The sequence below is a fragment of the Phocoena sinus genome, chromosome 4, assembly GCF_008692025.1.
Source record: "Phocoena sinus isolate mPhoSin1 chromosome 4, mPhoSin1.pri, whole genome shotgun sequence".
Taxonomy (NCBI): Eukaryota; Metazoa; Chordata; class Mammalia; order Artiodactyla; family Phocoenidae; genus Phocoena; species Phocoena sinus.
Window position 1 is genome coordinate 99316976 of NC_045766.1, and position 14484 is coordinate 99331459.

The 14484-nt window shown below is 37.4% G+C and overlaps 1 protein-coding gene across 2 annotated transcripts in view; it reads right to left on the reverse strand.

Annotated features, from left to right (window-relative positions):
* The window catches only part of ARL6 (ADP ribosylation factor like GTPase 6), a 67293-nt gene extending 56140 nt beyond the window's left edge, over positions 1–11153 (reverse strand). Inside the window, exons 1-3 of one of the 2 annotated variants that reach the window (XM_032631472.1) lie at positions 10914–11126; positions 9026–9171; positions 7223–7372 (exon numbers count right to left, since the gene is read on the reverse strand). In XM_032631472.1, the coding sequence (XP_032487363.1) occupies positions 7223–7345 (123 nt within the window). In that variant the 5' untranslated portion in view covers positions 7346–7372; positions 9026–9171; positions 10914–11126. Of the gene's footprint in view, positions 1–7222; positions 7373–9025; positions 9172–10913 lie in introns of both variants that reach the window. The other variant, XM_032631471.1, reaches the window with a different exon arrangement.
* Between the last annotated feature and the right edge of the window lie 3331 nt (positions 11154–14484).

The window sequence follows — 14484 nt, forward strand, 5'->3', positions numbered from 1 at the left end:
CAAGCCCACAGCAAACATCATCCTCAATGATGAAAAACTGAAAGCATTTCCACTAAGATCAGGAACAAGACAAGGTTGCCCACTCTCACCACTCTTATTCAACATAGTTTTGGAAGTTTTAGCCACAGCAATCAGAGAAGAAAAGGAAATAAAAGGAATCCAAATCGGAAAAGAAGAAGTAAAGCTGTCACTGTTTGCAGATGACATGATACTATACATAGAGAATCCTAAAGATGCTACCAGAAAACTACTAGAGCTAATCAATGAATTTGGTAAAGTAGCAGGATACAAAATTAATGCACAGAAATCTATGGCATTCCTATATACTAATGATGAAAAATCTGAAAGTGAAATCAAGAAAACACTCCCATTTACCATTGCAACAAAAAGAATAAAATATCTAGGAATAAACCTACCTAAGGATACGAAAGACCTGTATGCAGAAAATTATAAGACACTGATGAAAGAAATTAAAGATGATACAAATAGATGGAGAGATATACCATGTTCTTGGATGGGAAGAATCAACATTGTGAAAATGACTCTACTACCCAAAGCAATCTACAGATTCAATGCAATCCCTATCAAACTACCACTGGCATTTTTCACAGAACTAGAACAAAAAATTTCGCAATTTGTATGGAAACACAAAAGACCCCGAATAGCCAAAGCAATCTTTAGAACGAAAAAAGGAGCTGGAGGAATAAGGCTCCCTGACTTCAGACTATATTACAAAGCAACAGTAATCAAGACAGTATGGTACTGGCACAAAAACAGAAAGATAGATCAGTGGAACAGGATAGAAAGCCCAGAGATAAACCCACGCACATATGGACACCTTATCTTTGATAAAGGAGGCAGGAATGTACAGTGGAGAAAGGACAGCCTCTTCAATAAATGGTGCTGGGAAAACTGGACAGGTACATGTAAAAGTATGAGATTAGATCACTCCCTAACACCATACACAAAAATAAGCTCAAAATGGATTAAAGACCTAAATGTAAGGCCAGAAACTATCAAACTCTTAGAAGAAAACATAGGAAGAACACTCTATGACATAAATCACAGCAAGATCCTTTCTGACCCACCTCCTAGAGTAATGGAAATAAAAACAAAAATAAACAAATGGGACCTAATGAAACTTCAAAGCTTTTGCACAGCAAAGGAGACCATAACCAAGACCAAAAGACAACCCTCAGAATGGGAGAAAACATTTGCAAATGAAGCAACTGACAAAGGATTAATCTCCAAAATTTACAAGCAGCTCATGCAGCTCAATAACAAAAAAACAAACAACCCCATCCAAAAATGGGCAGAAGACCTAAATAGACATTTCTCCAAAGAAGATATACAGAATGCCAACAAACACATGAAAGAATGCTCAACATCATTAATCATTAGAGAAATGCAAATCAAAACTACAATGAGATATCATCTCACACCAGTCAGAATGGCCATCATCAAAAAATCAAGAAACAATAAATGCTGGAGAGGGTGTGGAGAAAAGGGGACACTCTTGCACTGCTGGTGGGAATGTGAATTGGTTCAGCCACTGTGGAGAACAGTATGGAGGTTCCTTAAAAAACTACAAATAGAATTACCATATGACCCAGCAATCCCACTACTTGGCATATACCCTGAGAAAACCAAAATTCAAAGAGAGTCATGTACCAAAATGTTCATTGCAGCTCTATTTACAATAGCCAGGACATGGAAACAACCTAAGCGCCCATCATCGGATGAATGGATAAAGAAGATGTGGCACATATACACAATGGAATATTACTCAGCCTTAAAAAGAAATGAAATTGAGCTATTTGTAATGAGATGGATAGACCTAGAATCTGTCATACAGAGTGAAGTAAGTCAGAAAGAAAAAGACAAATACCGTATGCTAACACATATATATGGAATTTAAGGGAAAAAAATGTCATGAAGAACCTAGGGGTAAGATAGGAATAAAGACGCAGACCTACTGGAGAACGGACTTAAGGATATGGGGAGGGGGAAGGGTGAGTTTTGACAGGGCGAGAGAGAGTCATGGACATATACACACTAACAAACGTAGTAAGGTAGATAGCTGGGGGGAAGCAGCCGCAAGGCACAGGGATATTAGCTCGGTGCTTTGTGACAGCCTGGAAGGGTGGGATGGGGAGAGTGGGAGGGAGGGAGACGCAAGAGGGAAGACATATGGGAACATATGTATATGTATAGCTGATTCACTTTGTTGTAAAGCAGAAACTAACACACCATTGTAAAGCAATTATACCCCAATAAAGATGTTAAAAAAAAAAAAAAACACACTAGAAGGAATCAATAACAGAATAACTGAGGCAGAAGAACAAATAAGTGAGCTGGAAGAGAATGGTGGAAATAACTGCCCAGGAACAGAATAAGGAAGAAAGAAAGAAAAGAATTGAAGACAATCGTAGAGACCTCTGGGACAACACTAAACGCACCAACATTCAAATTATAGGGGTCTCAGAAGAAGAAGAGAAAAAGAAAGGGTCTGAGAAAATATTTGAAGAGATTACAGTGGAAAACTTCCCTAACATGGGAAAGGAAATAGTCACCCAAGTCCAGGAAGCACAGTGAATGCCATACAGGATAAACCCTAGGAGAAACACACCAAGACACATACTAATCAAACCAACAAAAATTAAATTCAAAGAAAAAATATTAAAAGCAGCAAGGGAAAAGCAAAAAATAACATACAAAGGAATCCCCATAAGGTTATCAGCTAATTTTTCAGCAGAAACTCTGCAGGCCAGAAGGGAGTGGCAGGATGTACTTAAAGGGATGAAAGAGAAAAACCTACAACCAAGATTACTCTACCCAGCACGGATCTCACTCAGACTCAACGGCAAAATCAAAAGCTTTTCAGACAAGCAAAAGCTAACAGAATTCAGCACCACCAAACCAGCTTTACAGCAAATGCTAAAGGAACTTCTCTATGTGGGAAACACAAGAGAAGAAAAAGACCCCAAAAACAAACCCAAAGCAATTAAGAAAATGGTAGTAGGAACACAGATATCGATAATAACCTTGAATGTAAATGGATGAAATGCTCCAACTAAAAGATACAGACTGGTTGAATGGATACCAAAGTAGACCATAAATATGCTGTCTACAAGAGACCCATTTCAGACCTAGGGACACATACAGACTGAAAGTGAAGGGATGGAAAAAGATATTCCACGTAAATGGAAATCAAAAGAAAGCTGGAGTAGCAATACTCGTATCAGATAAAATAGACTTTTAAATAAAGACTGTTACAAGAGATAAGGAAGGACATTACATAATGATCAAGGGATCAATCCAAGAAGAAGGTATAACAATTATAAATATTTATACACCCAACATAGGAGCACCTCAATACATAAGGCAAATGCTAACAACCATAAAAGGGGAAATCGACAGTAACACAATAATAGTACAGGACTTTAACAAGCCACTTACACCAGTGGACAGGTCATCCAAACAGAAGATAAATAAGGAAACGCAAGCTTTAAATGACACAACAGACCAGATAGATTTAATTGATATTTATAGGACATTCCATCTGAAAGTGGCAGAATACACTTTCTTCTCAAGTGCACATGGAACATTCTCCAGGATAGTTCACATCTTGGGTCACAGATCAAGCCTCAGTAAATTTAAGAAAACTGAAATCGTATCAAGCATCTTTTCTGACCACAACGCTATGTGACTGGAAATCAATTACAGGAAAAAAACTGCAAAAAATACAAATACATGGAGGCTAAACAGTGCACTACTAAATAATCAAGAGATCACTGAAGAAATGAAAGAAGAAATTAAAAAAAAAAAAAGAAACAAATGACAACGAAAACACCATAACCCAAAATCTATGGGATGCAGCAAAAGAAGTTCTAAGAGGGAAGTTTATAGCAATTCATTCTCACCTCAAGAAACAAAAATCTCAAACAATCTAACCTTATATGTAAAGCAACTAGAGAAAGAAGAACAAAGAAAACCCAAAGTCAGTAGAAGGAAAGAAATCATAAAGATCAGAGCAGAAATAAATGAAATAGAAATGAAGAAAACAATAGCAAAGATAAATAAAACTAAAAGTTGGTTCTTTGAGAAGATAAACAAAATTGATAAACATTTAGCCAGACTCATCAAGAAAAAAAGAGGACGCAAATCAGTAAAATTAGAAATGAAAAAGGAGAAATCACTTCTGACACTGCAGAAAAAAAGGATTATAAGAGACTACTACAAACAACTATATGCCAATAAAATGGACAACCACGAAAAAATGGACAAATACTTGGAAAGGTACAATTTTCCAAGAGTGAACCAGGAAGAATTAGAAAATATAAACAGACCTATCACAAGTAATGAAATTGAAACTGTAATTAGAAATCTTCCAACAAACAGAAGTCCAGAACCAGGTGGCTTCACAGGCAAATTCTATCAGACATTTAGAGAAGAGCTAACACCAATCCTTCTCAAAATCTTCCCAAAAATTGCAGACGGAGGAACACTCCCAAATTTGTTCTGCAAAGCAACCATCACCCTGATACCAAAACCAGACAAAGATATCACACACACACAAAAAAACAACAGACCAGTATCACTAATGAACACAGATGCAAAAATCCTCAACAAAATAGGAGCAAACAGAATCCAACAACACATTAAAAAGATCATACATAATGATCAAGTGGGATTTATCCCAGGAACGCAAGGATTCTTCAATATATGCAAATCAATCAATGTGATACACCATATTAACAAATTAAGGAATAAAGACCATATGATCATCTCAAGAGATGCAGAAAAAGCTTTTGACAAAATTCAACACCCATTTATGATAAAAACCCTCCAGAAAATGGGCACAGAGGGAACCTACCTCAACGTAATAAAGGCCATATACAACAAACCCACAGCAAACATCATTCTCAATGGTGAAAAACTGAAAGCATTTCCACTAAGACCAGGAACAAGACAAGGATGGCCACTCTCGCCACTCTTACTCAACGTAGTTTTGGAATTTCTAGCCACAGCAATCAGAGAAGAAAAAGAAACAAAACGAACACAAATTGGAAAAGAAGTAAAACTGTCACTGTTTGCAGATGACATGATAGTATACATAGAGAATCCTAAAGATGCCACCAGAAAACTACTAGAACTAATCAATGAATTTGGTAAGGTTGCAGGATACAAAATTAATGCACAGAAATCTCTGGCATTCCTATACACTAACAACAAAAATTCAGAAAGAAAAATCAAGGAAACAATGCCATTTACCATTGCAACAAAAAGAATAAAATACCTAGGAATAAACGTACTACCTAAGGAGGCAAAAGACTTGTACTTAGAAAACTATAAAACACTGATGACAGAAATCAAAGATGACATAAACAGATGGAGAAACATACCATGTTCTTGGATTGGAAGAATGAGTATTGTGAAAATGACTATACTACCCAAAGCAATCTATGGATTCAATGCAATCCCTATCAAACTACCAATGGCATTCTTCACAGAAACAGAACAAAAATTTTACAATACGTATGGAAAGGCAAAAGACCCTGAATAGCCAGAGCAATCTTGAGAAAGAAAAACGGAGCTGGAGGTATCAGGCTACCCAACTTCAAACCATACTACAAAGCTACAGTAATCAAGACAGTATGGTACTGGCACAAAAACAGAAATATAGATCAATGGTACAGGATAGAAAGCCCAGAGATAAACCCACACACCTATGGTCACCTAAACTGTGACAAGGGAGGCAAGAACATGCAATGAAGAAAAGACAGCCTCTTTAATAAGTGGTGCTGGGAAAACTGGACAGCTACATGTAAAAGAATGAAATTAGAACATTCCCCAACACCATACACAAAAATAAACTCCAAATGGATTAAAGACCTAAATGTAAGACCAGACACTATAAAACTCTTAGAGGAAAACATAGGAAACACACTCTTTGACAGAAATCACAGCAGGATCTTTTTTGACCCACCTCCTAGAGTAATGAAAATAAAAACAAAAATAAACAAATGGGACCTAATTAAACTTAAAAGCTTTTGCACAGCAAAGGAAACCATAAACAAGATGGAAATTCAACCCTCAGAATGGGAGAAAATATTTGCAAAGGAAACAATAGACAAAGGATTAATCTCCAAAATATATAAACAGCTCATGCAGCTCAATATCAGAAAAACCAACAACCCAATTAAAAATGGGCGGAAGACCTAAATGGATACTTCACGAAAGAAGACATACAGATGGCCAAGAGGCACATGAAAATATGCTCAACATCATTAATTACTAGAGAAATGCAAATCAATACTACAATGAGGTATCACCTCACACCGGTCAGAGTGGCCATCATCAAAAAATCTACAAACAATAAATGCTGGAGATGGTGTGGAGAAAAGGGAACCCTCTTGCACTGTGGGTGGAAATGTTAATTGATACAGCCACTATGGAGAACAGTATGAAGGTTCCTTAAAAAACTGAAAATAGAACTACCATATGACCCAGCAATCCCACTACTGGGCATATACCCAGAGAAAACCATAATTCAAAAGGACACATGCACCCCAATATTCACTGCAGCACTATTTACAAGAGCCAGGACATGGAAACAATCTAAGTGTCCAATGACAGATGAATGGATAAAGATGATGTGGTACATATATTGAATGGAATATTACTCATCCATAAAAAGGAACAAAATTGGGTTCTTTGTGACATGGATGGACTGAGAGTCTGTCATACGGAGTGAAGTAAGCCAGAAAGAGAAAAACAAATATTGTGTATTAACGCATATATGTGGAATCTTGAAAAATGATATAGATGAACCTATTTGTAGGGCAGGAATAGAGATGCAGACATAGAGAACGGACATGTGGATACGGGGGGAAAGGGAGGGTGGGGTGATTTGGGAGATTAGGTCTGACATAAATACACTTCCACGTGTAAAATAGATAGCTAGTGGGAACCTGCTGTATAGCACAGGGAGCTCAGCCTGGTGCTCTGTAATGACCTAGATGGGGAAGAAGCAGGAGAGGGAGGTTCAAGAGGGAGGGATATAAGTATACATATAGCTGAGTCACTTCATTGTACAGCAGAAACTAACACAACATTGTAAAGCAAATTTACTCCAATAAAAAAAAAAATGGATTATAAAAAATAAAAACAGTCCTTTATAAAAAAGAAAATACACAAAGTATCTAATAAATATACTTACGTTTGAAGGTTTAAGTTTATTAATGATTGTTGTTTTGCCACTATTATCCAGCCCAAGGCACAAAACATGCACCTCCTTCTTCCTCAGGCCAAGCAAGCCTGAAAGTCTGTCTAGCAATCCCATAATGTGAGTCAAGTATTTACAAACCAGCTGCAAGTCAGGAAAAAAAAAAAAAAGATATATTACCCACAGGCACCTTAAGAATAGAAAATATGAGCATATGTATCCCAAATTTCAGAATTTAAAGACACAGTGATATTGTGAAAACCATGTCAACATAGCTTTGCATTTAGTAAACAGAGTTTAAGCTGATTACCAGAAAGGAGTCTTAACTGAAACGCAGATTGGCGGATAATAACCCCTGGCAACACAGAATAATGCCCTTGAAATAACTGTACGTTTCTCATCGTAACATATAATACTTAAGAAGAAAATGTGGTTAAACTCAGAATCATGTGGAGTCTGCCATCTGTGATACTTGAGAATATTTGCAGCCTTTTCTGGAAATCTGGAACAATGTATGGGCAATGGCGTTCATGTGAAGCCTGATGCTGAAGCTTAGAAAGTGAGAAGGCAGACCAGAATAACAGAGAAAAACTGAGATTTTGGCTACATCATTTGAGCCACTGGTCAAATCTTTTTCTAAAGCCAGCCCCATTGTAGTTTGCAATAATACAAAGTAATAAACATTAAATTCACCATTTTTGTTTCTTTGCTTGATTATATCCAGTTTAGGTTATGTCTTCTATCAAAAGAAACAAAAAATCCTAACTGATATATTTATCTTAATTTTTCCTTAGTCCTTACGTATATCTTTGTAAGTCACCACAAACCCATTTGGGAAGAAGGTTATGTATAAAACACACACACAATTTGAACCTTAATAAATACCTGTTTCTTTGAAACTATAACTTACATGAACTATCCTGTCAAGTATCATTTTAAAAGAATTTTAACTAGTGTACTAGTAAAGAATATGAATGTAAATACCAATCTTACATTTTCATCTCATTTTCTCAAATACCACAAAAGATTCTTTGTTAACTTGTCCCTGAAGTGTTCATTTGTTTATCAATTCTTTCTTTGGAAAAAAAAATCCTTCCAATGCAAACTTTCAAAAAAAATCCATCAGTAATCCAAACACAAGCATTTTGAAGTCAGATAAAACTGCTGATGATGCATTGCTGGCTATGTGATAACTTTATGGCTATTCATACCCTTCTAAGGTACTGTTAGATTTAGACTTCAGGTCTCCAAATGAAACTTTCCAAAGGTTCTTCCTTTGGGTCCATCACCACCCCCACCTCCCAAAACATTATTATGTGGTGAGAGAAGAGAGATACCACTTTTGCCAGCCCTCAACTGCTGCAGGGACTGCTACAGCAATAACTACAATACACCTGTATTCCAAACATTTCCTATTACTCTCCAAACCACCATTTTCAAAGTTCTCTTAAAAAACAAAACAAAACAAAACAAAAAACCCTCTAAATATCAGTTTCATTTAATTGATTTATTCTCATCTCCATCTAAGGTTCCAGAAGCTTGTCATCTTACAGCTCCTTCAGTATTTTTTATTCCACACCAAAAAGGCAAGACCATACCTTGAAGGATGAGGATTCAGCAACTTAAAAAATAAGAAGCTTCCAAGACAACTGCATCTGAAAGGTGGCTGCATCATTAGTTTTGCTTAGGCCCCTTCAGAGATCATTATGGACAGAAATTTCAAAACTGAATTCCAATGATGTGCAGAAAAGAGAAGGTAAAGCACCCCACCCAAACATGGGGCCACAGTTGTCTTACCCAAGGGATGGGTTTGACTTCAGGTACTCCATTTGTGCCGCTTGAATCGACTTCTCTCCTTGTGTTGGAGATTCAAATCTCACTCAACCCATTCCTTTAAATCTCAGCTTAGGGATAGACATCTGTTGAATCTACTTTAAGTTAGCCTTCGGATATCATGAAACAATTCACACAGACCATTTTAATTCAAGGTAAATTTGCTATTACTCACTTTGTTATTAATTGTACTAAGCATATTGATATAGGTTTATATCTTGTTTTCCAATTCCCATACGATTTTGAATAGATTTTAAAAAATATGACCACTTCTCATATCATCCCCCTCTGGGCATCTACAATAAAGCATTGATTGTCAAAAGCTTGATACTTGAATATTCGTTTTTTCATAGAACATCGGATTGTGATTTTCTGTCCCCTTTTTCATGGATTATCAAACACCTGATGCTTGTTATTGAAATACTGTGGGATATGCAATTTAAAAGAGAAGTGGCATGGACATATATACACTACTAAACGTAAAATAGATAGCTAGTGGGAAGCAGCCGCATAGCCCAGGGAGATCAGCCCTAGAGGGGTGGGATAGGGAGGGTGGGAGGGAGGGAGACGTAAGAGGGAAGAGAGATGGGAACATATGTATATGCATAACTGATTCACTTTGTTATAAAGCAGAAAGTAGCACACCATTGTAAAGCAATTATACTCCAATACAGATGTAAAAAATAATAATAAAATAAAAAATAAAAGTCAGTTGTTCTAAGAGATATAATTACATTTATTGAAGTTGCTTTATAAACAACTATCATATAGCCTTATATATGCTTCTATTTCTTAGTAATTATACATCTTTATAAATTTACTTTTTGCTTGCATGAAATAAGGAAACAAGATAACTTAAGTCACTGGACATTCATTAACCATGTCCTAAGTGCACAGCAGGAGATACAGTGAAAGTTTTCTGTAGCAACCTACTCCCATAGCCATGATTCTCGACCCTGGCTGCACACTGGAATCAGCTAGCTGGATTAGTATTTCTGAAGATGGAATCAGGGCATCTGTATTTTAATAAGCTACACAGTGTTTCTGATGTACAGTCACTATTGAGAACTTCAGGATTTTAGAATAAAGTTTAAACTTCCATGCATAGCTTTTAAAGTTCACAATCTGGCTCCAATCTACCTTTCCAGTTTCTTATTTTACTGTTTTCCTCTCTCTGCAAACCAGCCAATCAAATTCTCTTGGCTGTTATCTGAGGAACGGCTTTCTTTTCTTTTCTTTCTTTCTTTTTTTTGGCCCCTCCAGGCGTCAAGAGGGAATCTTAGTTCCCCAGCAAGGGACTGAACCGGGCCCCCTGCAGTGGAAGCGAGGAGTCTTAACCATTGGACTACCAGGGAAGTCCCAGAATCTGCTTTCTAAAGTTTTTTTTTTAACTTGTTGCCAGAAAAGTCCTGAAGAATTAGGATGTTACCCATAGTTACGAGCTTGGAAGGCAGGCTACACAGAGAGAGTGGTCGAGCAAAGAAAACACCATGAATGGTACTTTGTAACTTTAAAAATGTTTCTAGAGTGAATTATAGCACACTCTCACTACCCCCAATAAATATTTTTATTCAGCTTTCAGTTTTTGATGATGAAATTTCAATTATACTTCCCACACAGCAAACAAAGAGGCCCAAATCGGGTAGTGTTAAAACCATCCAATCAAACAAAAATTCACCCAAAGCAGTTCCATGAGTTTTCTGGGGTCCATAGCCCACTTCTTCTTTTCTAGTTCTCACACATTAGAAACAACCACACGGAGTGAAAAACATGAGGAAGAGCAATTCTAAAATTGGTGGCGGAGGGGACTGGGGGGTGGCGCTGGATACAAAAACTGGGGTTGGGGAGATACCTGGTCTTTGAGATTAGTCCTGCGGGCCCGGGAGCTGCTGAAGAACAGTAATGGACGCACTCGCTCGTATCCCTCTCTGCAATGGGAATATGGTGCGGGCGTCCCTCAGCCTTCCTCTCTAGGCCTCCACAGGAAGGATTCCTGGGTCTGAGCAAAGCCGCCTCCGCAAGTTGGGTGAAGGGGCAGCCTCTGGCTCAGCCCAAGCATCAGTGGCGGGTCAGGCGCCTTGGTGCGTGGCGTTCCCCGGGCAACCGGAGGCTTTTCCGGTGCGGAGCCACGCCTCCTCAGGTCTCAGCGCGTCCGCCGCCGTGCTCCTGTTAAGGGATTTTAGAGCTCCCCCAAATGTCAGAGGCATAGCGAGGAGTATTGAGGAAGTGTAAGCGAGGTTGAAGGGGTGAACTGCCGCCTCCCAGCGAGGATCCCCGCCGTTCCCCGGTGGAGCATAATGGCAGTTGTAGGCTTGCGCACAGCCTGCTGGGAAGTGTTCGGCGTCCGCGTTGGCTTCGGGCCTTTCTCGCCGCACGGTCTCTCCGCCCTCTCGGGAAAGTCAGCTCAGAGGGAGCGGCGCACTTTGTGGCGCCCAGAGCGCTGAGGAGTCTGCGTCGACGTCGAGCATGGGCGCAGCGCGGTGGCGACAACTGCGGGACCCGACTATGAGCTCTAGGGCGAGAAGTACGCCAGAATTGCCTGGTTGCCCATCGCATCCACCCTTTAACAGGCCGTTAGGCCTCAGACCCCGGAGTCCTGGAGAAGCAAAACCGTTCGTGCGGGCAAGGAGAGGAGATAAACTCACAGGCATTATTCGGCAAAGGAAGTCTGCCTGAACCTGGTTTCTGAGGTGTCTGATCTCCTGAAGAGATTTCCACGAGGCATAATCCCCTGCGATTAGAGTACAGTCCCCAGAATCAAATCGGCAGGTGGTCAGGTATCTGTAGTCTCAATGCTTAAAGTTAGCCACCCTCTTAAATTGCTCTGGGGTATTACAGTAATAGTAAATGACTTATCTCCTTTGTTAGCCAGGAGTATGAGATTCTTTACCCCCTCCAGCTACCTAGTGTTATATTTACTACCCTACCTGTTCTTTGGCTTATCAATTTCGGCCTATTAAGTGGATTAGCAGAGTGAAAAAAGAGACTAGAAGGAATTATATAAAAGTAATAATGGGGGAAAGGTTGTATTTGCATAATCATGGGATGCATTTTATTTTCCAAATTTTCAAATGCGGTTCTGTTATTTTTACAATGGAAAAAAAATGTTCTGGGCTAGTGACTCTTGTTGAAAGATGAAAACTAACAAAACGTAAAAACAAAAAAAACCTATAGTTGCATATCCAAAAGAACTTACTTACCAATGTCCTTGAAAAAATGGAGTATGGAAATATATTCCGCCTTATTGTGTAGCCTTAGACCAGTTAACGCTGCTCTATTGTTCAGCTTCCTCACCTTCAAAAAGACACTAAATATCTCATCTGGTGGTTTTGAGGAATAAGTAGGTAACAGAGGTATGTGTATGTTTGGCACATAGTAGGTGTTCAATAAACAATTTCCTATCTTCCTTTGTACTGCAATTTTTATTATATGGGTAAGATTTTTAAATGTGGTCCTTTAACTTCTGACACTGAATTTACAGTGAGGTATTAATTACTTTTCTGTGTGTCTGGGTATTGTGACTCACTTTGATAAAAGTTGGAAGCTAAGTACTTACAGCCGGATTTTGACTTTTTTTTTTTTCCTTAGAGCTAAGTAGAAATCTTATGTTTCAGGAAACAGTGTACAGACAATTTTTCCTGTTTGGAGTTGATATTTTCTGCTGGAAATGAAATGGAGAGACTGGATATCCAACTTTTCAGTCAATTTAAGCAGATAACATAATTCTTTTTTAAAAGCTTGCTAAGTGAATAGTTATCTTAAGGTACATAATTCTCTTACAAAAATTTAGCTAAGTAAATAGTTATCTTAGATAAGTGTAGTTGATATGTTGGCTTCTTATTATTAGAGATGAAATAGTGGTCATGAAACCCACAATCTACTCAATAATCTAGAAAATGTCAGTTTTGAAACTAACAACCTTTAAAAAAGTAAATACTTCATATGGTTGAATCTGCTGTTTTGGTGCTTTGCCAACCAAAACAGCTCTCAACAATACACTCAAGGCTCAGCATGAAAATTGGTTTCACTTGATTTAAGAAGTTAGTTTGGGTCTCCTTATTATGAGAATAAGAAGCTTTAAAAATGGTTCTTAATTTTATGAAGGCTTCTTAAGATACCTGTATAAGGAAAGAAAGTTTCAAGTACTTTATTACCAGTTTAAATTTCATACTGGCTTTTGGAACTGTGGTAAGAATTATAAAAGAGAGAAGAGTGAGATATGGTGAGCACAGTGCTATTGTGATTAACTCAGGATACTTTTAATATATTTTCTTACCAGCAACTTTAAAAAAATATAGAAAATCCATGATTGGTAATTTACTGGATGTTTTTGGAATAAATATTGATAGTCTAAAGCTGTTTGAACAGTTGTACATTATGTGTATCTGTCAGTCATCTGCAATTTGTATACAGTATTACCTATGAAATGAACAATTTAATTCATTTGAATCTCACAAAATATTTTGCTGATATAAAATCACTATAAAAATATGTACTAATTATTTATAGTGACTTATGTGAATTTATGTCTTGACCTTAATGCTATTATTGTGAAAAATTACAGCTATGATTTTGTCTCCAAAATTACTAATATATGTAAAGAACATCTAGATTTAATAGACTAAAAGATAAATTATATTAAATATGATCAACACGACAATACAAAAAAGTCACAAATTCAACCACTAGAACTGTAACTTTTATTTGCTAATAGATATTTTAATAAACAGGCTTACTCCATCTGTAAGACCCTGATAATGCCTCTTAGGAAATCATAGAAAAATAAAATACAATAATTAGTAACTTGTACTTTGTACAAAAATCTTATGTTGCTCAGCAGGTAGTTTTGCTAAACACCATATTCTTTCAGCAAATAGATAGATGACATATGTAATGCAATTCACCGCAAACAATCCCTCATTGAGAGCTGAGCATTCTATAACACTATAACTTGTAAGCATGCCAGCATGTGAAAATATACATGGAACATCATAATATTACAGTAGATTTTATAAGTTGAAAACAATACCACCTTCAAGTAAGTCTGGACTACTTCATTGTCATAGTGAAGTAGATAATAGGTAGGATTGCATTTCTGTTGTAAACACCCTCTTACTGTGTTTATCTTTCTACCATATTGTGATACAACCAGAAAAAAGAACATAGGCTGTGTAAGGAACCTGAGTGAAAGGCATATATTGAAGCTGTAAATAGTGATGTAATACTAAAGAGAAAAAATAATGCAGTGCTGCACTTCCTTCTCACAAACAGATCTTTTCCCCTTTTTGCAAGAGTAGATGGGTACAGTGCTAAATCCATAATTAATGATAAATAACTTTATGACAGGTTACAAAGAGATACATTTTAAAAATCATAGGAAGAAAAAATGTTTTCAGCTGCAGTTTATCGTTAGTCAAATATTA